This window comes from Melozone crissalis, unplaced genomic scaffold (assembly GCF_028551555.1).
Source record: "Melozone crissalis strain CALT ecotype California unplaced genomic scaffold, PUWL_Pcris_2 ptg000016l_1, whole genome shotgun sequence".
Classification (NCBI taxonomy): Eukaryota; Metazoa; Chordata; class Aves; order Passeriformes; family Passerellidae; genus Melozone; species Melozone crissalis.
Genome location: NW_026535794.1, coordinates 23,252,013 through 23,276,908, shown reverse-complemented (window position 1 = coordinate 23,276,908; position 24,896 = coordinate 23,252,013). Strand labels below are relative to the sequence as shown.

General features: G+C 40.5%; 1 protein-coding gene across 2 annotated transcripts in view; it reads right to left on the bottom strand.

Annotated features, from left to right (window-relative positions):
- Positions 1-24,343, bottom strand: part of CDK14 (cyclin dependent kinase 14) — a 344,941-nt gene extending 320,598 nt beyond the window's left edge. The window contains exons 1-2 of one of the 2 annotated variants that reach the window (XM_054273458.1): positions 24,151-24,343; positions 18,067-18,098 (exon numbers count right to left, since the gene is read on the bottom strand). In XM_054273458.1, coding sequence (XP_054129433.1) covers positions 18,067-18,098; positions 24,151-24,241 — 123 coding nt within the window. In that variant the 5' untranslated portion in view covers positions 24,242-24,343. The remainder of the gene's footprint in view (positions 1-18,066; positions 18,099-24,150) is intronic. The other variant, XM_054273457.1, reaches the window with a different exon arrangement.
- Between the last annotated feature and the right edge of the window lie 553 nt (positions 24,344-24,896).

Below are 24,896 nucleotides of genomic sequence, written 5' to 3'. Positions count from 1 at the left end.
GAATATAAAGAGATTCTGTATTGTAAGGTTCTTTCAGAATCCCCATCGTGTGGGGTTCAGAACCCTGGATTACCAGGAAACGTCTCTGTGAATGGAAGCTGTTGGGCAGAGCACCTTTAGGAAGTGCTGCAGATACTTTAAATAGATCTTAGTATTTAAACAACCAGGGACAAAACAGAACAGGTCTTTTCTCAATAATACTGTAACTACAGCTTCTGTTCCAGTGTTATGTAAATATGGGCTACAACTGTAAGCTATAACTTTTCTGTGGAAAGAGGCTGCATGTCAGCAGAAGTGTACATTCTATTCTTTTTTTATTTTACCTTTATTTTTAGAAGGAAAAAAAATGTCATTATAAAGGAGAGAATATTGGCTAGTATTTTGGACTTCTGTATTTCCTTAAATTCAGAGCAAAACTACAACCCTAGCCCAATACAACACCTTCCAGCCTCCCTTGTTTTTTAGGTATTTTCTAAAATATTATTTTCTACAATATTCAAATGGGAGAGTAGACAAAATGACCTTCTGAGCTTTCTTCTAACCAAAGTACTTTATTTCAGATGAATTTTCTGTATGCCACTTTTCCACACAGAGGTGTTCTACAGCATCAGACCCCAAACAACGGAAGCACAAACTGCACCACCACTACAAAACCTCTACAGAGTGAAAATAAAATGAAAAAATAAAAAGCTAATTTGACACAAGCAGTACTCTGAAGCATAAGCACCAACACATAACAAAAGAGGAAATGAAACTGATTCCACAAAAATAGACATACAAAGCAGAAAAATGAAGCTGGCATATAAAATAACCTGTGGTATATTACTATGAGAGCTACAAGCAAGATAACTGAACTCTTATACACAAAAGATTTTGAAATACAGATGATGATAAGCACAACTTTAAAAACTATGTCAAAAGTTATACATAATCTTTATTAAATATAAAGCATTATCATGTATCAAGTCAAGAAATAAAAAATACAGAAAATTAGGCTGGTCAAAAATTTTCCACTTTTTTGCAGAAGCATAATGGTTTCCAGAAAGATGCCATTAAGAAAAGGTTTTTCAGAACCAAAACTGGACATAGCTGTCAACTCATGTCTGTAAAAGAGAATATTATCTGGTGATCACAAAATGCAGCTGGGCTGCGTGATACACATGCTGAAACACTATCAGCTTCTCTAGAGTGGGCTGGATCTTTAAGAAGAGGAGAGTTGGCCTCTCATCCTGTTACAGACAAAAAAAAGGGATCTAAAATCTCAGTACTTTGAAGAATAGATTAAATGTTTATTTCCCAGCTCGAAATTAAGGCCTACTACACTTCTGCAGTAAAGGAGCCTTTACTCACAACTCTTCCCTGATGTTAAATGAAAGAACACATGCACATATACACAAGAAAAATGCCCACAGAGATATACAGACTTGCAGGAAACAGAATACAAACAAATTAAAGCAACAAGTCCCTGTGGTCCCATTTGGAAACACTGCACAGGAAACCCAAGTGGTAAGGTGAAACTATTCTGACTAGGAATGCAAATAGAAGCTAAATAGAAAACAGTTTAGTTGTAAGCTATTTTCAAATATTTAAGAATTCGAGAAGGGAGAAAGAAGACAACTTCACAATAAAACACTTGCTTTTCATTAGCATTTTTGTGGAGTTTGTAAAATCTCTAGAGAATGTGTTGCCTGAATATGAAGTCACATTTTGAATACTGGGTAAGTAATAAGACATCTTCCCCTCCCTAGAAAAGACCCAGATCCTTCACTATACTCCAGTTTTCCTTCACTGTTCTTCTCTTTACCCTCTCTAGGCTATTCTATGATGGATTTGTCAGCAGCTCCAGCTCTTTTGTAAGAGACAACTCATTTCTGCAAAAAGAATTTTCTTCTCTTTTATTTATGCCAGGCATTTGAGTAAGATAAATCAGAAACTGTAAAAGATGAACCAATACAAAGCCAAAACTACACCTGGAGCTTTGCCAGCAAGAGTAGCATTGTTTAACAAAATTGCCCCTAAGAAACATTACCACTGTGATTTTTATGTGCCCCTAGCTCCAAACACAAAAATGCCAATATTGGATGAAGTCACTAAGCCAGTGTGCTCTGTCTGTCTCTCAACAGATAAGCTCTGTGGTTTCTGTGGAGGGAGAGCACATACCCTTCCAGTGAGAGCCACCTCCAGATGTTTCCCATTTGTCCCCTCCTCCAACATGTGCTCTGCTGTCCCCAGACATGCTTCACTGTTCCAGATCTTGGGGGAAAACTCACCCCCACCCCAAGCCCTGCCAAGGCTTTCACAGCCCTGAAGCTCCTTCCCGGCAGCAAGGCAGAGACAGCAACATGAAATCAGTTCAGTTCAGTGGAGCTCTCCACAGAAAATTTCCCTCTGCCTGCTCAATTCCTTTGTTACTCAACTTGTCCACATCACACATAGTTTTGTGTATCTGTAATAATTCTCCTTGGTGGTCTTTTCCAGGCTTAACAATCCTACTCTATTTGCTTTCTCCTTACAACACAGCTGTCCCATAACTGCCCTGCTGGGGTTGTCCAGCTCCAGCAAAGCCTTTCCAAGAAGGACTCTGGGGGGCACCTTGGATGATTGCAGAAGAGAGAGCACAGAAAAGTGTGACACCTCATGTAAAGGCATGCAAAGGAAGAAACATCCTTGACTCCCTCTATCACCTCCCCAGGTCCTTCAGAGTGTCAATTTAAAATCAGAGGAGGAGCAGGACAGCATGTCTATCATCTATAAAAGCTGAGAACACACTAGCAACATACCTGCTAGCTTCCTCTCCCAAATCGCTGTGGTTAGCATGAGGGAAATCATTTATACCAAGATGGTAAAGTTTATACTAGATATTACAAATTAAGACAGGATTCAATGAGGAAGTAAAGACCCAACCTGCTTGACATGGATATCTGTGGTTTGAATATATTGTGTTAGAGACAGAAATTAATTTATTCTGTACTTGCATTCATATTTGGATACAACTGCTTTGTGTAGCCTCAGAATAAATACCAAATTTCCCCTTAAATTTCCCCTTATACTTGCAAGCAGATTTGTGTTTATTACCTTAAAAGATTGAAAGTCATTATGGATATTTCTAATATCCTTTGCTGCCTCTTGAACATACACTTCCTTAAAACCAGCCAGTTTTTTAAAGTTATATTTAGTCAAAGATAAATGCAGCCTAAGCTAGAAAACTCATTTTCTTAGAAGAAGCCTAAAGAAGAATTCAACTGTTCATATTAAATCATAACACAAAAGGATTTGGTAGTGGGGCTGAAAAATGATGGGAGGGGAGATACCTATGCATGCATCAAAGCTTCACTTTAATAATATAAAAGAAATAGGTATCAGGCTGAAGCCTGATAAAGAAAACTTAAGTATGGAAGAATTTTGATTTTCTCTCCCAAGTTTTTTGTAACATCCTTTTTTTCTTCCAAAGAACTAAACGAAACCTGTAAGACCAGTTTATATACCTGTTGTGGCTGCAAGGGACAAAAAAATTTATGGCATGATTTGTAAATTGTCATGTTAATCACTTCTGCACTTCTTGTCTGCAATCAGTCAAAGCTGCTAACATTTACCTGAGCAATAACCATTGTTTTCAACAAGAAAAATTACTACCTCATGCCCATTTTTCTTATTAAGTATCATTTTACAAATTAAGGCTTTGATTCTATGAGTATGCACATTTTTGACATGTTTATGTGTTTCCCTGCAAGCCAGTGAGGCTGTCAGCACACAAAGCACAGAGCACTTCATGCTTTGCAAAAACTTTACTAAGAATTTAGGAACCAAATACTAAAATCTACTTCAGTAACCAATAATGTGAATCCAACTGAGACATGCATGGTAACCTGCTTATTAAAAGGTACTTAAAATGCTGACCCCCATCTAGGTTACCAGAACAGCAGGCTATTGAAATGTGGTTTTGTGATCAAATTCAGGAGATTTATCAGTCTATCTGGAGAGGGAGAAAAATAACAGACACAGCAGAAGATTAAAGAAGGATAACAGAAAACATAGGGAATGATGAATTTGAGGGCTCTAATATTTAGGCCCTGCCCATATCTTCCTAAGTAATAAAAAACAAAATAGTAATCAATACTCATTTTGAAATCTAGAGTACACAATAGGTTTATAGCTCACATTAATTCTAGAGAGAGCTTTATGATGCTTTTAGTGGCCCAGGACAATAATTAGAATTGTCAAAATGCACCTCAGCATTGGTGCTTTGTTTTCCATTTCTCTTGGTTGTTAACTTTGGCCATTAAGACAAAAAAAAAACCAAAAAACAAAACCAAACAAACAGAAAAACAAAATGCTTTAATGACCACAATTCACCAACCCATAGCTGATTTTTCATGATGAGTTTTGGGATTAATTTTTTAGTATTTTACACACTAATTAACTAGTTTGGGAGAAAACCGTCTCCAGGGGACCATTAATTAATTACAGACATATTGTTTATTAATGCATATTTTTCTTTTCCAAAACTGTGCAGCAAGAGTGAACATAATTTACTCCCTTCTCTTATAAACTTAAATTAATTATAAATCTGCTTTACTGCACTCTTGATTATAGCCCAGTTTTAAAGCATCCCCCACCTTGATCAAGCAGGACCCTAAGGGTACCATTTTCTAGCATAATGAGCACAATCTTTTGAACTATTCTACTGAAGGAGTTTGGTGCTCAGGACAGAGCTTCATGAACCAGTTTGCAAGACGCACAACATCCTGCCATTACAAAATGGCAGCAATTCCTAAAATGCAAGCCAATATAAGGCAGTTCACCTCTTAAAGAGTAAACTGAAAAAAAAGAAAGTACTAAAACAGTAAAATATGTGATTGTGCACTAGTCTTAGGCAGAAAAACAAAATAAAGGTATGCTACTCTTTCAAAAGTAGAGGTTGTTCACTGTGCTTGTTGATGTTGACAGCAACTTTATGCATAAGCAAACTTACAGGTACAATACAGCCATTCAAATTTGGAATACAGCCCTACCATCATCAGTTCACAGACCCTTTCCTAGAAATCAAGCATTAGACCACAAAGCGTTAAAGCCAAAATTACAACTGAGAGTCCTGTTGACAGCTGGTACAATGCAATGAGTAATTTTGGCTAGACTTGGGTTCCCCAGCTTTTTTTTCCACAGGATATTTCTTAATGCTAATGCCAATTCCAGAACTGGAAACATTTCAGGAACAAGTCTATAAGCAGAGCAATTCACCATAAGAAGCACTTAAGGGCCACACTTCAGATCAAGAATTGAGAAGCTTCAAGTAGCCTGCATTTGCTCCACACAACTCCATATAAAGTTAGAAACATATTTAAGGAAGAAGCAAATGTGAAAACCAAAGTTTAAAAGTGCACACAGCAGCAGAAAGTGTGATGGGATATTCCCCCTTCCCCTAGGTTTATGGAGGAAGAACTACATGTTAAAAAAGTATCTCCCTTCCCACCCTACTGCCTAGACCCACTACTAACCAGAAAAAACATTCTTCACTTTTCACTTCAGCCTCCCCAGTGTCCTTTACAAAGGGAATACTCAAGACATGGTGAAGAATTTCCTTTATTTGACAAAGCTTATTTTTGCTCTGATGTTTTTGGCAGCAAATGTTTCCTCTTTCCAGATAAATCAATCTGGAGCCTCAAAATGACTGACTTTGCTACAAATGGATAATTCCAGGCAAAAGATATTTTATTTCTGTTGGAAGCATGTGGTTCTTTTAAAGGTTCATAAACACAGGTGATTTCCATGGATAGGTTAGAGTCAGTTTTTGAAACTGACCTCATGGAAGAGCAGGCAGAAGCGAAGCTTAAATATACATCTTACACATGTTAATAAAAACAAACATCACAAGAGCCCCCTTTTTTGTAATTCCTCATGAAAACATTTGATAAGAGGTAAAACTACAGATTCCTGTGAGAGGAAAAAAATTCAAACCTCAGCAATAAGCTCTGTGTTGCTTGCTCTGGAGTACCAAGTGTTGGGATTCGGAGAGGGAAAGAAACAGAAGGACTATTCCAGGGGTGTCTTTGGCAGATGAGCAGTGGATAGGAATGAGTTCCTAAAGGTAAATATTTTATTACAGCTGTTTCTAGAGAATCTCCACAATTATATTTCTTCTAAGCTTTAATAAACAAGTGGTTTGAAACAGTATCTCTTACAGTGTTCATAGTACCGGGCCTCGATTATTTGCAATGTACCATATGGAATCACAGATGAAGCAAATCACTTCTCCTTACAGAAACAATTAGAATATTATAGGTGATCACATATGGAAAAACTAACAATAAATCAATTGCATGTGGCACAAGCAATGCAAAAATCTTCCAAAAATGCAGAAAAAAAGCAGCCTGTAAAAAAGTCAAAAAGTCACAAATGGTGGAGATTGGAAGGCTCCTCTGCAGGTCATCTGGTCCAACCCATCTGCTCAAGCAGAGCCACCTAAATCACAGTGCACAGGATGGGCAGGTTGTCCAGATGGCTCCTCCACAGATGGTGACTCCACAACCTTAATGTGAAATTTCTCTTTCTCCTAGGTCACGCTCACAGTAAAATGTGTTTCCTGATGTTCAGAGGTTTTCAGTTCCCTGTCTCAGTTCATGCCCCTGTCCTGTCATGTGGCACCACTGAGAAGAGCCTGACTTTGTCTTCTGTACATCCTCCCTTCATTGGTAAGATCCCCCACTGCTCCTTCTCTTCTCCAGGCTGTACAATCCCAGTTCTCACAGGAGATGCTCCAGTCCCTTAATCACTTTAGTGGCTCCTCTTCATGTCCCTCTTGCACTGAGGAGCCCAGAACTACCTGTACAGCAGGTGTGGCCTCCTCAGTGCTGCGTGGAAGGGAGGCACCACCTCCCCTTCACCTGCTGGCAACATTCCTCCCAGTGCACCCCAGGATACCAGCATCCACCTTTGCAGCAAGGGCAAGGTGCAAGCTTACATCCAACTTCATGTCCACCAGGAGCCCCAGGTTCTTTTCTGCAAAGCTGGTCAGTTCCCAACATAATAGGTTTTAATAAACAGTGTGGTCTGAACTTGGAGACTGAGCCTCTTTTAGAACTCCAGGCAAAATTCCATCCTGTACCCAGTTAAATTCCATCCTGTACCCAGTTAAATTCCATCCTGATCCATGCAGATCAAGGCCACGGTGAGTGACACAGGGTTCATTCTGGAGGCTGCTGTCTCTCACATTGCGGCTCATACTGTTAGTAACACACCATGAGTGCTAGTTACATGGTCCTGAGGCAGAATGGTGAAGTTGTGAATGATGGCAGTTTAATCAAATTTCTTCCTGATTAATTATCTATTTGAAATCTTGAAGAAGGCTAAGAAGCAAACTCAGATTGTAACTAATATATTCCAACTGAATATCTCATATTCCATCTATGTAAGTCTTTGCCACAAGGAAAAAGAATTATATTTTCCATTTTTCACTTTCCAAGAGGCCTTCTCTCTAATTTTTCACAAGCAATAGAAACTGAACAAGGAAGACAGCCATGGCATTCTCCCAAATTTTAACAATAAAGTAAACCAATTCACACAGGCTTCCAAGATAAGGATCCACTCACAGTAGAATATCTGCTCCAGTCTTGCATCACCACTGAACCCCAGAGGACCCTTGAAATCCCCTCCTCAGCAGTGAGTGCCAAATATGCTCATGAGCTCTGCTGAGTCCCAGGGGACTGGGCTCACACTGTTGTCCTCTCTGAAGCTTAACTGACAATACCAAAATGAAACATCACTTTGACTGTAAAAGTCTACACCATTTCTGCCCCTCCTGTGGGTGAATGAAATAATTAGTGCTGGGAATTAACCCAGCAGAGCATCCCAGTTAAAACACTGTCAAAATTAATGCGTAAGACAGAATTTCAAGGAAAGAATTCTTGTGTTCCATGACAGTATTTGTTCAAATATGACAGAATTTTCTTTCATAACTTTTTTTTACTTTTGAAGAAACATTTTATTGAATATCATAGTTTTGTGTTGTTGAATATAATCACAAATATAGTTTGAGCCCATTGTCTAGGTCCATATAAAATGCATGACTAAGCATTCTCTCCACACCACTGAAAAAAACCTGTTCTTCAGATATAAAATAATATATGCAGTCTAACTCATAACTTCCTAGATACTGCAAACTTACTTTCAAACATAAAAATACCATTTTCTTACTGATTTGAACAGAAAAAGGTCCTGAAATGCTATAGCATATCTTTTACAAGGGCAAGCAAATTAGGCATTTCCCTTCATCTTCTCTGAGCTTCTGTCATGATTTGATGACAGCCAGGCAAATCACATTTAAATGAGCCAAACCAGAGTAGTAACTAAACAAGTGGGAAAAAAAAAAACCACTCAAGTATTTCTCCTGATGCTGTCCTCTAGTTTCTGGAATTCTGTGCATCTCCAAGGTCATCAGGAGATGCCTCTAACAAACATCCTGTTTGTATCTGGTTCCTCTCTGTGCATGAAAAGCTAAACTAAATCATCACTGCTTTTGTTCTTTATTTTTTTAAACAAAAAAAAATTTTTTCCCCTCCAAACCAAGCAGACCTGCAGTCATGAGAGACTTCCCACATCTGAACAAGCCAGGACACTGTAAGAATGATAATGAATTTGACAAATGGAACTTGTATCATTCTTTGCATGGATAAGCTAAAAAAGCTTTTTCTGAGCAAGCAGGGATTGCTATTTTTTAACTGCAGAACTGCATCAGTAATTGGCATGGACAAAAGAGAGCAGGTTGTAGATCACTTAATAAATCAGTCTGTTTAGAAGGCCAAAAAATAAATGAGTTACCAACCCACACTTCGTGTGGCTTCTGCCAGTGTCTGCCAGTGCCAGGAGCCTCCACAGCCCGCAGGTGCTGCCTCCCCTCCTGCCCACTGCACTCAGGACAGGGCTCCCACCCTGGCTGGGCTTCCCTGCAGCTGGCTCAACATCTGGCAAGCCTTCAGAACATCCCTGTCACCACGGACAAGGTGGCAACACCAGCTTCAGAACAGGACAAACAGCACAAAGGCATACAGTGAATGTAGATAACTACACCGAGACCAAGCTGTAAATGAAAAGAGGCACAAACAGGAAAGCAAAAAGAGGAAATCAAAGAAGCATATCTGTGCCTAAGAGCTAACCAACAGCTATGGGCACTGCACTCAAACTGTGATGCAGCTTTTGTCACCATATTGGTTAAAAGGAAATAACTGAAAAGAAACCAGAAATTGTTATAAGGGGACTACCAATAACAAAATGTAAAGAAAAGGATGGACATACTGATCCCATAGGAGGATAGCATAGATGTGTACAAAGATAGTTTTCCAAAAAAAAAGAAAGAAAAAAGTAAAACAAAATAACCACAATTAATAGAACAACTTCCAAAAAAAGTAAGAAGTGAAGATCTTGTTTCTCTGTCAGAAACAGATCTTCTTTCTCAGTCAGAAAGCAACAATAACTGTAAATGGAGAGACAAAAATAAAAATAATTAATTATAAAGCTCTCTACACATTTCAACATGTTCTCCTTCTAACAATACAGAAAGAAAAAGTTCTTCATCTGTAGACACAGTATTTAAGAAAAATAAGTCAAAATACGCATCCTCTGCACTACTTACAACATACTTGGCATAATGAAAAGTCTTCCAGATCTCAAAGCTGAAGGGCACATCTGACCTAACTGATCACAGCAAGTGACCTCAGACAAATTCCTTCAGTGTCGAATTTTCAAGACAGATGACAGAAAACAAGTCCGGGAGCAGCACAAAGCCCCTCTCAGGTGCAGTGCCAGGATCACCATGCCTGAGTCTCAATGTGCATCCCAGTGGAGAAAAAGGAAGGTAAAGATCCATTTTAAAAAATGGTGCTGAATGTGATTGTGTACAATAATAATCCACTGGAAACAAGAAGTTTACCCTCCCTAAAATAAACAGGAAGATGCCTCAAACATGGAAGAACACCTTTCTGTACACGTGAGCTACCAAAAAGTTAATGTACAAAGAAAAGCCCTGCTGAGTACATGGCAATAAGAAAAATATTGTAAGCCACTGGATTTCCTGGGTTGGCACATCACTGAACATTTTCCAATGCTAGTAATGTTTTTATTGCTCAATACTTAAGAAGTTGAACACCTGGATTCTACTGAAAAACTTAATTCAAGTGAAGTAAAAATCTCAGAGGGCCCCAAACACAATCAATTCCAGTTATTACTTAGAATTGGTTATAATGCATTATGTGTTCTCTCAGCAATCCTGCTTCCATCATTTATCATTGTTTTCAGCAGCATTCACACTTATTTTTACTTAATAAATTACTGCCAATATTTCATACTTAAATAACTTGTAATATTCAAGTTTGAATTTTTAAACATGTTAAGGAGAATTTCTATACCTGAAATGAACATAAGAAGTACTAGCAGGACTCTGACTCAACTGGCTTAGAAGTAGAAAAGTTTGCTGAAAGGGGAAAAAGATAAATTCCAGAATATATAGAAAAAGAGGTGTAAGGCAATAACAATTTCTTTAAGCCTTAATCAATGTCATCAAAATGACATTGTTTTGTGTACATAAAATCCATTTTGTTTGAATAAGCCTGTAATCCCTTTTTTCTTATCCCTTTCAAATAATTAACAAGAGATGTCAATTGACTCAGAACTTTGATTACTGTGCATGAGATCCTGCAAATATATGGCTGTCAGCAATATTGTGACACACAGCAGATGAGGCAGCATACATGCAGAATTTCTCAGGAAAGTTAAAATGTAGACTGATAATTTTCATTTAGATCCCTTCATGAGAAAAAGATTTAGATATAGTCATATGTCTGTTCTTGTGTGGCTTGGAAGAAAAAAATAACAAAAGCAATAATGTCTATGTACAAAGTAGATGGAAGAGATAAGACTATCAAGGAAGGGGCATGATTATTTCTTGCCTCACAATCAGGAGATTGCCCACAAGGCCAAGAACAAGAAGATATGGATCCCATATACAGCATATTGTGCTTTGTTACTCTATTTAATCTATCAATAAATTACTATATCCTGTATATCTCAATAAAATAAACAGCAAGATTTACATGCAAGCAAACTTGATCAAAATAATAATAGCTTACATTCAGACTCCACATTCCTGGAATGCATACACATTCTGATCTGATGAGTAGAAACATCCCAAAATACACATGCACCAGTGAGAGAAGTAGGCCTGGAAATTCATCTTCATTTTGCAGTGTTTCTCTGATAGCTAAAACACTTGCCTGCAGATCACAACAGAGCTATATATGTCAGCATTTTGGCCAAATCCTCACCAGCCACTGCTGCAGACATGGATTCAGACCAAGTTCTGCTCCTTTGCTCCATCCATTTTCAAAGAAAAGTTAAGCAAAGGACACAGGCATATCAACTAATCACAAGGACCCTTCTTCTATCCTTTTCTACAGAAAAAAAAAAGGCAGAGAAAAGGAAGAGTAAGCAGATTCACACTTGACTTAACCACTTTCTTATGTCATGAAAACACTACACACTGTCTAAAAGGTAACAGGATGTACTCCCACCAAACACAACACGCAGCAGAACACACAACAGAACATATCAATGGCTGAGGCAAAAATTCAAACCACTGCCATTCCACAGATTTAAGGGATGTGCCAAGACTAAAGCTCTTCCTCACCTACTAAAGAGGGTTCTCAAACTTTCATCTCCTAAAGGCCAGGTCCATCCCCCAGCAATAACAATTCCTGTACTGAATGGGAAGAGTCACTGCCAAGTAAATCTCAAAAACTTCCTCATGGTCTCAGGTTTTGCTTCAAAGCCTTGAAATTGGCAAAACAAAGCAGATATTTCATGGTCAGTTTTTCTTGCTGCTTTTTTCCTGCCACTCCTCAGTTGCTTACCAGATTGCACTGTGGTCCCCTAGATCTGTTTCTGAAGTGTCTCACGCCTTCCAGAACCTGATTTATTTCCATGTGCAACATAGCACAGGGAATTGACAGGAGTCCTTGATCACCATATAAATATTAGCAATTCTCTGAGAAATTGTGCAAGGCTGCCCAAAAGTTGGGCTTTTTTGAGCCACCAGAAGTTTCACAGACCAGGGTTTTTACAGAACAATGTCCCTTCTGTCCCACAGAAAGCATATCTGTCCCACAGCTGATGCAGTAAGAAGCTTTAGCAGAAAGGCAATGTTTGCTCTCTTCCATTGATGCCCTTCATTCTCAGACTCACCTGAAGCACAATTGCAAATAATACTATCAGTCTAGAGAAAACAATATTTCCCTTAAAGCAGATAAGAACAACTTTCTAAGGCCTGAAATGCTGGCACTATTCTGCTGCAGATGCACACACATTAGCATCACACACCAGTCCTAAGAGCTAGGACACAATTCAGATTCATATTTTGTTGGAATGGCCTCAGAGAGATGCAGAGACCAGTAAATGTCTCTCTGATGTCTAAGCCATCTGCTGCTGGGGAACCACTGGACCAACACCAGATCCTCAGAAGTGTGAGAGAACAGTACTGGGGAACAGAAGACACAGAATTAGGAGCAGCAGGAACACAAACCATCTCCTGGGAAATCTCTGTCATGTACAGGCTCAGGAGACAACATCATCCCCACCCATCTTCCCTCCCAAAGGTGGCAGTCTGGAAAGATCTTTATCAGACACACAAAGACCTTTCTAACCCAAGAGGGTGGTCCTCCTGCAGGAAGCATCAGATTACATTATCAAGCCTTTACCACCTTCTTGTCACCAAGAAAATATTTGCCTGTGTCATGCATCAAGCAACGCTTCAAAAGCAGCAACTGAGTTGTCTTCTGCCTGGAATTATGTTTCCTCTCATTTGCTCTGTGACAATACATCTGAGCAAACACATTTTTCAGACACTTGAACCACCTTTGTACACATTTAGCAAAGTAACCTAACTACCAGATGAAGTTTTTCTGACCCAGTTCCTCGGTATTATTTAGAAAATGCTTTGACACCTATACTTCTGGCAATTTCTTCCAAATTCAGTTTTAAGGGGTTTTTATCTTTCTGTCATACATACACTTCTCTCTCAAGCTGCTAACTAGAAATAAAATAGTAAAAACATGCAGAAGTTATTTAGTGTATTATATGCCACCTGCATTATGGCATTTAAATGCCTCTTGTTCGTGTTTTACAAAGCTTTGCTTTTTTCCAACTACACCCTTTCCTTTAACTGTTCAAAGTCAAAATATGCAAAAGTTCTGGTTCAGAGATGGGTGTCCTTTAAACCAAGACATTTTTCATGCCAACATCCCACAGAGGGAGTAGCCTTTTATTTGGGGTGAGAGAGACTGTGAGAGCAGGCACATTACAGAATCAAGAAGTAACTTGGCAGAACTCCCTCCCCTTTCACACACTTCCACTTCAAACACACAGAAGTTGTTCCATGAGTGAAATAAATGAAATTTGGCTTCCTCAGAGTTGGAGACTCTACATGCAGTGAGGAGTATATAAGTACTAAGGATTTTGCTGAAGTCAGAGTATTCATAACACCTCCAACTGCATTCTCATATGCTCACAAGAACTTGCATTTCAGCTTTTCCATCAGAGGAGATTCTTATCTCTACTCCTCAGCCAGCTCACATGCTTTTCCAACAAGCATCTAGGAATCTAGTGTCAGCCAGCTTCAAAGTTACTGGGTGAAGTCAGACAGCACTACACATGCAGCAGGCACCATCACAGCACCCCAATCTCCTAAGAAAGATGGCCTTAAAAAAAGGTGCTCTTGATATCAGTAAAAATTAACATTAAAATACGGCTAAACAATAGCAATAAAACTCACTATAAGAAGCATTAATCAACAAAAACCATGTTTATTTTGAGTCTGAAGATTATTTTCTTTTGATTTCATTGTGACATTGATATTAATTTATTTAGTGTGCACACATATGACTGGAGGTCTTAAAACATGATTTAAGGGCTCAGAGAAACCAGCAACAGAAGGACAAGAACAACAGCTTGCAACTGCTGACAGTAATTTAGAAATAAATCATAATAGCAAGCAGCTAACCAAAGGAGTAGGTTACCACCAGCCTTGAGATGAGTTTAGTCACAACATCAACACTGGCTGTTATTCCAAAAAATATGCTGCAATTCAGTCACTTGTTATTTGCCTTGATCACATTGTAATGAAAAATAAATTGGTTCCATCATTATGAGGCAGAGTGGACTTGCTACACCAGTGGTCCAAATACATCAAAGCAATCCTGCATTAGTTGGAAATTATTAATCTAAACTTTGACAAACTACTGAAACATAAACAAAACATTCACTCAAGGAACACTTATTTGTTTTTAGACTGCTCTTTTCATGTAGTGCTGCTCCTCAGAGGTGTTCATTTTCTATCATGATATTCAGTGTAGATAATCAGAGCTGCAGCTAAAACAACAAAACAGATGCTAACTGTGCCAGAACCCACACTCAGAGTGTGAAACTTAGGTTGCTTTGAAAAACAGGGCAGCTACTTTGCAGGGGGAGGGTGGCTCACAGTTTGCCATTTTCAGAGAATACATAAGGTACATTTAAGGACACCAGGAAAAGGTGCCTTACTCAAAAAACTTTGAAAAGAGGCAAGAACAGCCCCCCTCTCCCATGATACTCCATGACAGAGGAAACCAAACCACAAACCGCTGAAAACACTGAGAACCTTCCCACCGATTTCAGCACGTCCTGACACAGGCCTATGTTTCAGTTCCCACAATGTGACCAGTATGACAGAAAGGAAGAGGCTAAAGGTTAAAAAGGAAAAAACAAAACCACACAATTACTGCTTTAAATGAAAGAAGTGTAGAAGAAGAAATGTAGAAGAAGTTCTCTGTATCCACTTCTTTATTCATATGAGTCTCTGGAAGATGTCACAGCATCTTAGGAAGGTGAGCAGGCTACCACTAAATCTATTAAATGGATTAATTCAGTGTTCTCTCCTAGACCAAAGCAAAGGCTGGCATCACTTACAGAAAACTGGGTTTTTTCATTTAAAATTTAATCAAAGCAACACAAGAGCAGGTACTAAAAAGTGAGAAATCTTACACTTCTCCTTCATGCTATTGTTGTGCTCCCACCTTATGGGTAGGACTAAATGCAGCAGTAAGATCCCTGAAACAATTCTACAAATAAAAGTATTTCCTAACAGGATTCACTGCTCATGATTCTTTTGGTCCTAATTTACTGGACAAAAAGATTTTTTGTCCAGTATTTAAAAAGAATATTTGTCCAGAATTTTTGTCCAAATTTACAGATTAATTTCATAACCAACAGAAAGCAATTACATGGTACACTTGCCTATCATGTCTGACATCTTCATTTTTAGTAGTTTCTCTTCAAAGACAGACAACTTCCTGCAGTGTTATACATTTTTCAGCTACTGCAAGCAATTAAAGCAGGTAGAATTAAGAACCACTGAAGTGCTCAGTTTATTCCCCTCAGTTCCTGAGAGACAAACAAGTAAGCACCTCATGTAGCACTTACAATACGCAGAATAAAGTGAAACCCTACCCAGCTGCAAATGCAGACCTTGCAGCTTTAGAAGGGTCATCGTCCTCTTCATGACACTCCCTCTCCTCCATCAGAATATTCAGGTCCCTGCTGGCCAGCTTCTGGTCCTGGTGTTCTGGTCACAACTTGAAAAGCTAAAACATGAGTCCTCCACCTCTACCTGTCAAGAGCATAAAATTCCCCTGCAAGTTCAATGCTCCTTGTTCAAGCCCTGCTTCACAGGTCAACCTCCCTTCAGGAAAGGGGAAACACAGGCTGAGAAGAGACACACAGCATCTGTCAGCAACATGAAAGAGCATCTTTTCCCTAACCATACAAGGAGAATGCCCTGCTTATTAAATGAAATGTTTGTTTCAATAGTTGACTATTTAATTTTTTGTAGTAGGAGGCCCAAAGCTGACAGCTTTGGACAGCTTGGAAAACTACTTGTCTCTCTTCTATCCTTATCTGATATTCCCATCTGATATTCCCACTTACTGTCATATTAACTTTCTTCCTAACTGTTTCCCTGTTATAGCAATACTACATACACAAGCCAGAAGACTAGACTGCTTTTTTTAATATGGTCTTAGTAGTGTTTTTCAGGGTGGCCTCCTAAGACCAATATGTGCACCCACTCCTCTGCTCACAGATTCTGTCCTCCTCAGGAGTAGGTGTTATTAAATCAGGTGCATTATTGTTACCAACGTCTGTTTCATCTTCTGATTTGAAGGATGTTTGAAAAGGAAGGAATTAAGTGATATCTGGTACAGCTTATTCTCTGATTCACACGTTAGGCTAGAAAATTGCCAAGAACTGTGAAGAATTTGAAGAGATAATAAGGACAACACAAAATCTCAAGACACTTTTCTTTCTCCTAAGAAATGACACCTAAAATATGGAACCAGTTGATGCAAATGTCACATCAAGCTCTTCCACATTTACAGGGAATGGAAGAAACTTCTTTTGTGTACCCTTCCCACTAGATGTCCCTTACTGCCTCTGCAGTAACTCATTGCAACAATCTGTCAGATTCCATTAAAAACGTATTTGAAAAACATATTTGAAAGATTATTTCTCTGCCAACCCCCTTGAATTTAAACAAAAATTTGCTCAAGTTGTCTCCTGTTAAAGCAGAAAACAAGGTTTAAAGAAAATAAATGCAACCTGCAGATAAGCAATCCTGGGGAAGGGAAGGGGACAGAAGAACTGGCATCTTCACATGGCAGTGTTTTTTAATAGATCCTTCTAAATTCTGAGTCACATTTAATACAAGGTATTACTACTTTCTGAGTAGGTTATACCACAGATATACCACTGCAGCCTTCAGAAGAAAATACTGAACAGAACCAGACCGGATGTGTAAAACAAGGATTCAAAGTTTGCTAAGCACATATCTGCACGTATTTGCACAGGCGTAACTTTCAGGGTGGAATCAAGTTCCATGAGAGTTACAAGAGAAATAAAATAGTCAGGACCACTGCACAATGAAACAGCGGTCCTGAAAACAGAGCCCAATCCCATGACCTTCACTGCAGACCTGAGATGGGTCAAGGTGAGTTACAGCTTTTGCAATGCATGCCAGAAAAGCATGAAATATTTATATTGTTACTGCTGTATTTGAGCATCAGTGTGATCTGTTTAGAAAGAGATGGAGTCTGATTTGATCCAGAATCCAGGACATTACATCATCATTTATTTATTCTAGAATCTGGCATTACACAACATCTATCTCACTCCATTCAGCCAAGAATTTAAGCTTGCAAGCAATGAAGAAGAAATGCCAGAAGCACAAGATCAACACATGAAAATACTTCCATTTGCTTCCAGCTATGGTGGCAGTACAAGGCAAGCATTGACTACAATATGACCAGTCTCCACAGCAAGGCCTCCACCTCTTCCTGCACAAACTTGCTCCCTGGGATGACTTGCACTGACCTGGAACTCTCAAGCACAAATCGTGAGCAGCATATTTTACAAGTCAACTTGCAAATCATATCACAGACAGGTCAAGACCCCAAACTGATTAGACTGAATAATCAAGTATCAGCTTCACCAATAGACTAGATGTTGGTTTTGTGCTGTTGGGTTGGGTTTCTTTTTAATTTAATAATAAGCATTTCTCTCAGCTGACATATTCAGCAAGAAGCCAGTGCAGCAGCACTTTACATAAGGCATTCTCTCAGGAGGGATGTTTTTTTTCCCTGCCTGTTACAGTACAGGCCTACAGTTACAGGAATTATCACAGGCAAAGTTTTATGAAGTACTTTCTCTGTATGCAACACTTCTCAACACTGAACAGTTTTAAATGGTCCCTTTTCTTAAAACATCCAGCTGTATTACATTTAAAAAAAAAAACCAAAACCTAAGTGTTCCATGCAGACCCTTTGACTAACACATTGTTCTGGTAGTTACTCAGAAAATTAAAATATGTTTGAGCAATAGGCAGGTATTAATTCACATGTACATCATAACATTACTATCTGTGGGTTTCTTCTAGCATCAGTGAGACATATTAGAGGCACACCTGGACTATGTAAGGTACAAAGACATTTAACCTACCTCATCAAAGCCGCTATCTTCCTTCTTCAAGGCTTTAAAATAAAAAGAAAAAACAAATTATTATCTGTACTGCATTTCAATAAACACAAACCACTAGAAAAGAAAAAAATCAGGGCATTATTTTCCTGTTATAATAGGAAAGAACAGGCTGGTGTGAATAACAATTTTATACTCAGAATGTATAAAATTCAATTTTATACTCAGAATGTATAAAATAGAACAGCATAGAGAGGTTCTAAGAAAGTAAATTTACATATTTATGAAAAAATCCTCTCAGGTTAAAGAAAATAAGAATTTGTAAGGGTGGGTTTGGGTTTTTATTTTAATTCCTAGTGAGTGTGAAAACCCTTTATGGAGAGCTTGACTGAACTTCAAAAAGGAAGAGTATAGCAAACACCTAACCGTGTATTCAGTTTTTCAAGTACTAACTCTTCATGAAATAGTATGCATTGTAACATGCCTTTTTCCTATTTTTCTTTTTTTTTTTAATTTTTAGTATGACTTGCACTATAGCAGAAGAGATTTCTTTCTTATACTGTTAACAAGCAATGAATCAACAAACATAGGAGAGAAGAACAGTGCAGAAAATATGTGAACCAGTAAGAAAATGAAGACACAAATAGTTCTGCACCTGTAGCAAAGATTAGGCTGATGGAAAGTTTTCCTTTAGCATACTGGATTACTTTATTGAAATATGAATAAAATTAATTTTTCCAATCTGCACTGAACTGTGCCAGTCCAAAGGTACGAGACTGGTTCTTTTTCTCAGCCAGACCCACGAGGGACTGCACTCCGTGTGCTGCACGCCGTGACCTGAAAGTGCTCTCTGTTTCCCTCTCCTGAAGAGCTAAAATTAGATAAACCATTGCATTGGTGATGGCTTCTTTTCAGTTTAAACCATGGAGGTTTTCAGTTTGAGGGAGGTCATCTGAACAGCCATGCAGCTCATGCAGTGCTGCACCAGAAGGGTCCCTCCTCACCATTTAAGCAGCATAATGTTTGTTACACTCCTGCATATTTCTGCAGGAGATAAATATTGAAGCACCTAGCATGGTTGAGGATCTAGACTCCAGTTGTTCTTTTTCTCTTTTAGATGCTCCTTCTGCCTTGAAATCACCATTAATTTCTAAACATCTTTCAAATCTTGTCTTCAGGAGCAACTGTGTTACCAGCTTCAAAAACATAAACAACCAGAAAGAAAACCGATCAAAAAACACACACACACAAAAAAAAACCCAACCAAAAACCTGAAAATCCCCAAAACAAACAAACAAAAAAACCCATAGCAAAAATAAAAACCAAACAAAACAAAAACTAAAACAAATGCAAACAAAAAACACACAAGAAACAAATGAAAACGAAACAAAACAAAAGCAATGCCAAAACTGTAGAAGTTGTATCAGAGGTGGTACAGAGTACATCTGTGCAAATCCCAAGTACTCAGAACTATGAGTCAGGAAAGAGAAGAGAAGAGAAGGGAAGGGAAGGGAAGGGAAGGGAAGGGAAGGGAAGGGAAGGGAAGGGAAGGGAAGGGAAGGGAAGGGAAGGGAAGGGAAGGGAAGGGAAGGGAAGGGAAGGGAAGGGAAGGGAAGGGAAGGGAAGGGAAGGGAAGGGGAGACCCCCCCAACCTGTGCAGCACTTTTTAAAAACACACTTTTAATCTTCCCAATTACCATTCAGGTCACATTGACATACAAGCTATAAATTAGTAAATAACTACTCCTTAAGCTGTGCTGACAAGCTTTTCTCCCTTACCAAAACACAGGATTTTCACATGACCAGAACGCTACAGGAATAGCCAAACAGATAGCTAAACGAAATTCACAGTGTAACAGAACAAGAAGAAATGGGAATATGTGGTCCATTGCATATATTTGGCTTGTCTTTAGTTTCTTCCTTTTACTAAAAGAGGGCTTTTAAGAATCACAAAAAGAGTATGAGAGTTCTGGCCACCCATTTAATGAGATTCTGTTTAAAAATTATATCAGTCTCAACCAATTCACTGCATAGCATCTCCCAAAGAAGACACCAAAGCAGCATATTTTATAGAACAAGCTATATTAAAAATACCTTTTTCTCCTTGATGCAATATTTTCCTTTTTAAACTGTTTAAAAAATTCTGCTGAACTTAAAAAAAAAATAAACTGTTTCCAAACAAAGTTCTCATTATCTCAGGTATGTGAGCTATGTAGATGTACATCAGAGGAGATTAGTGGAGATAACCTTTGTATCAGTGAGGAGCTACTAACAAAGCCCAGGGATGCTCAGAAAGGCCATGGATTGCTCTTAGCACACTGTGATAAATCTCAGCCGTGTTTTCTCTCTTTTTTTCTTCCTTTCCTCCTTCCTTTCTTTGCAATCTGGTATTAGTTTTTGACTAAAGAAACTCATAAGAAAACAGGAGTTAAATGGCATGAGCTGAAGTGATCTCACATGATTCTGGTGCTATATGAGCTTCAACAAATGCATAGCTAAGAACTCTTCACATAATTAAGAGATGACTAATGCTTTTATTAAATTATTCACTAATAATTTAATTACATAACTATCAAAGGGCAAAACTAAGAACCAAACCTCATAAAGGTTTAAATTCTAAATTAAACAGTGAGTCAACTGAATTTCTAAAAGTTGCTTAACGTGTAGTTATGATGTATTCACTTGTATGGTCAACACAGTCTGTAAGCAAGGAAACAATTTTTTTAAACAAATATGGATGTTCATATAAAGATGAACAGGCTGGCAGAAACTTACAAATGAAAAGAATTATGCTTTTTTTTTTCAGATTCTAAGCAATATTAGTTCTTTTAAGAGGAACACTCCTGGAAACACCAGAAAATTTCTGCCAGGAGAAAGGGTACCTAAGCTACAAAGACAGTTCATTTCTCTAGAGCTGGAAGAATACAATTTCTGCAGCAAAGAGCCACCCTGCAGCACCACAGACCACACACATTTCCCCCAGCACGCCACAGCACTGTATCATCCTCTGCCAGATTTGCACATAATGGAACAAAGTGAATGCTCAGGAAAAGGCTGACTGAGTGGACAATTTCACACATCACAATTCTCAACTCAGCAAAATAAGCATTTTCAATATTAGGTACTCTAAAAGTTACAGGACTGAGCCCAGTTTTGTTTGATGAGCCAGATCTTCATCACCCTCTTCCAGGAGAGCCAGTGGATGCAAAGCATCCATTCAGAGTAAAGAAAATGGGTCAAGTCTTCCTGAGGCTGCTTTTGGTACCCTTTGGGCCTCTGCTGTGCCCCAGGAATAACTACACTGTCTAGAGATGGTGGGGAAATAGCTTCCAATGTTACCTAACATACCTTAGTACCCTGTGGGAAAAAAAATAATTATATATATATATATATAAAAATTATATAAATTAACTGCAGCTACAGCTTCTGAAATTGAGAGGACTTCTTGGTGGGAGAAGTGGGTCTGAAATGCAGTTTATTGGGTGTTAACCTGCAAGGTCTAACAAAAAAAGCTCACTGCCAATGACAATCAGGATACATTTCCACCTCTCTTAACCAAGAGGCTAACATAAACTTGGGTATCTAAATCTGGTACCAAAGTTTGGGGTCTTGCAGTATTGAGAGAATTGCATTTGGTAGATGGAATACTGCCAACACTGGGGGAAGGTGCTTTATCATTTAAAGCATGATCACCAGATATTTCCTACTGCAACCCATGAAGGTTTGACTCACTAATTATTTGATTCAAACACCACAGCACTCTCACATCATTTGTATGACTGTGCTCATGATACTATGTTGTGTACTTAAACCTGCAAAAACACAGACATTGAAGCACAACAGAAAAAGTTAATGTATCATCACTCTTTTACAGAGTGACAGAACTGTTTGGGTTGGAGGAGACCTTAAAGATCATCACCCCAACTCCCCTGTCATGGGCAGGGACAACTTCCATCACACCAAGTTGCTCAAAGCCCCATCCAGCCTGGCCTTTACCTCTGTCAGGAATTTATTGTTTACGACAAATCACAACTGAGCAGATGACTGAAAAAGTTACAAATGAAATATATAATTAATGTGCAATTTGCTAACCATACCAAACAACCAGCACCTACAAAAAGAGCATTAAAACTCAAATGTCAAATACCCAGGAAGTTTTTTTCCAGTGAGGTTTTTTTTTCTCTCCTTCACTTCAATATAAGTTTTAACCAAGGATTTCCTGGTATGCAAGTTTAGAGTTTCTTTGCTTGGGCTTATCTGTGGCTCTGGTATCAAGGAGTAGACTATCTTCAAACCTCACACAGACAAATTAGAAGTTTTTTTGCTCAAAGTGCCATTACCAGAATGATGATCAATATATTTGAGCATCTGGAGATGGAACAAAGTTGCCGGTAGCAGCTGTGTTTTAATCACAAAACAACCACCAGCAAACAAACAAACCAACCACATACCAGCCCACACTCCTACACTCCTGCACACACACACAGGGCTGGAGGAGCTTCCAGACATAAATATCCGTGTGTCTAAAACCAGGCCAGAGCTCCCAAAGAAACTGAAAGCTTGTTTAATTTGTGCAAAATGACAAGAAGAGATGATCACCCAACCGAGCCAAATAAAACATGCAGAAATTACCAGCCAGAGGGGCCTTGATCCCTAAAAGGCATTAACAGGACTGTCACTGTTACAACAAAGCAGCATCCTCATTCAAAACATTTTCTTTGTTAATGACTTCCACCATTAGTAAAACCCTTTCACAGTTCTGTGGAAGAGTGTCTCTGTGTTTATACATGCACAGAGACATATAACAGACCAAACACCTGACTGCTTCATTTTTTTTTCTTCTAATCAAAGAAAGTTAAATGTATTTTACAAGTCTAAGACTGATGATGGGTGAAAGCTGCTTTCAAATGGGAACAGAAAGATTTGTAACAGTGACTTGATACTTGCTTTACAACTGTAACTTTGCATTTCCCTTTGAAACTCTCTGGTTTACAAGTCAGAATAAGCTTTTCTCAGTCTTCTTCATCCTGGAGTAGGACAATAAAACGACCTGGTTTCAAAGACAATCATCCTCCTAAAAGCTTGCAGTGCTTGAATGCATACACAGCACGTGAAAAATTAAAATGCCCAAGTGTACCAGCACAGATCCTGGGTAGGGTCACTGGGGAGAACCAAAGGCCACAGCTCCTGGCTGGGCACAGGCACCTCACAGCCCCTCACAGCTCTGCAGGCTGCCCTGCCTCCAGCCAGCCCTCCCAATGGGCAATGCATGGAGGGGCTGTGGAAGGGTATGCAGGCACACACAGGGCGCTGCATCTGCCCTCGGGTGTTACAGCACCTCCTCCTGCTGCCCTGTGCCGCCAGCTCGGGGACACCCCACACCTCCGCCGAGGTACCTCCTCTCCCCGCTCAGCCGTGCCTTGATGATGTCAGTGGGAACTGATGCTTTAAGCAGTGAATTAAGCAACACAGTGTGCCAAAGACTGAGAGAAGCACCAGTCTAAGCAGACCAGAACTCTTTGGCATTGTTCTCAATAACAAATTCAACTGCAAAATAAACTGGTGTCAAAACCAAACACGGTGTGGTGGCATCGGGAGGTAACGCGGTGGCATTGGCATTCGGATGACGCTGCCTCAGGATGCTTTATGTCAGTGACAGAGCGACAAGACTTCCCAGCAGATGACAGATAGACTTCTTTTGTCTGGCCCCCTAAATCACTGTGCCGCTATTCGCTGCTTCAGCATCTCACACTTCAACTAAAAACAACCTGCAGCCCGTACCAAAAAAAACCTAGCAGACCTGCGACAAAATGAAAACACCCGACTGCTTTCTGTTGAGGTTTCTCTTCGGCAGTGGGGGCACGTCAGCCAACTCTCATTCGCAGTTTGTTCCTCCCAGCCGATTTTGGGCTCACTCCATCGCAGACCCATGCAGCGCTGCTGGGGCTACCGGAATTGTTTCTTTCCCGAGCTTTCTTCCCAATAAATGTTCTTGGCGGACGGCGCCGTCAGGGGTGTTCCCAGCCCGGCAGCGCTGAGCCCACCGCCCCCCGTGCCCTCCCTGCCGGGATCCCGGGTGCGGGCAGCGCCGTCGGGCCCGGGACTCACCTATTCGGCCGAAGCTCTCCGATAAAGTTCTCCGCAACTTCTTCATCCTGCTGATCTTCTCGGCGGACTGCGAGTCGATCATGTCACACATCGGGGGGCGACCCCCCCGTCCCGCCGGCCGCCGCCGCCGCTGCCCAGGCTCGGGGAGACACCGACAGCGCCCCTCCGGCCCGGGGCTCTCCCCGCCCCGAGGAGCCGCGGGACGGTCCCGGTCCGGCCCGGGAGAGGAGCCCTACACCGCGGCCGGTGCCGCTGCGCTCCGCGCCGCCCGGCTCATCGCCCCGTGATGTGCCCCGGGCTGCCCCGGCACGGCGGCACACGGCGGGCAGGGCGGCAGCGCCGAGCGCAGATGGAGCAGCGGCAGCAAAGTCCGGCCGGGGGCTGCGGGCGCCGGCGGCGGCAGGGAGGGAGGGAGGGAGGGCGTGAGGAAGGGAGGGAGGGTGCGCTGAGAGAAAGGAGGAGGAGGAGCCTGGGCGGGCCGGGGTGCCCCGGGGAGGAAGGGCGGCGGCGGCGGCGGCGGGGGCGTGAGGGGGGCCGGGGGGAGCGCCGGGGCCGGGCCCGGGGATGCGCGCTGCCCGCGGGGCCGCGGTGCCGGCCGGGGCTGAGGGGGCCGGCGCTGAGGGGCGGCGGAGACACCGGGGCTGCCCTTGCCCCGCTGCTGCAGCGCCGGCTCCGGGATCGCTGCGGAACCCCCGGGCGGCGGGGCCGGGGCTGAGCGGGGCCGGCGGGGGAAGGAGGCACCGCCA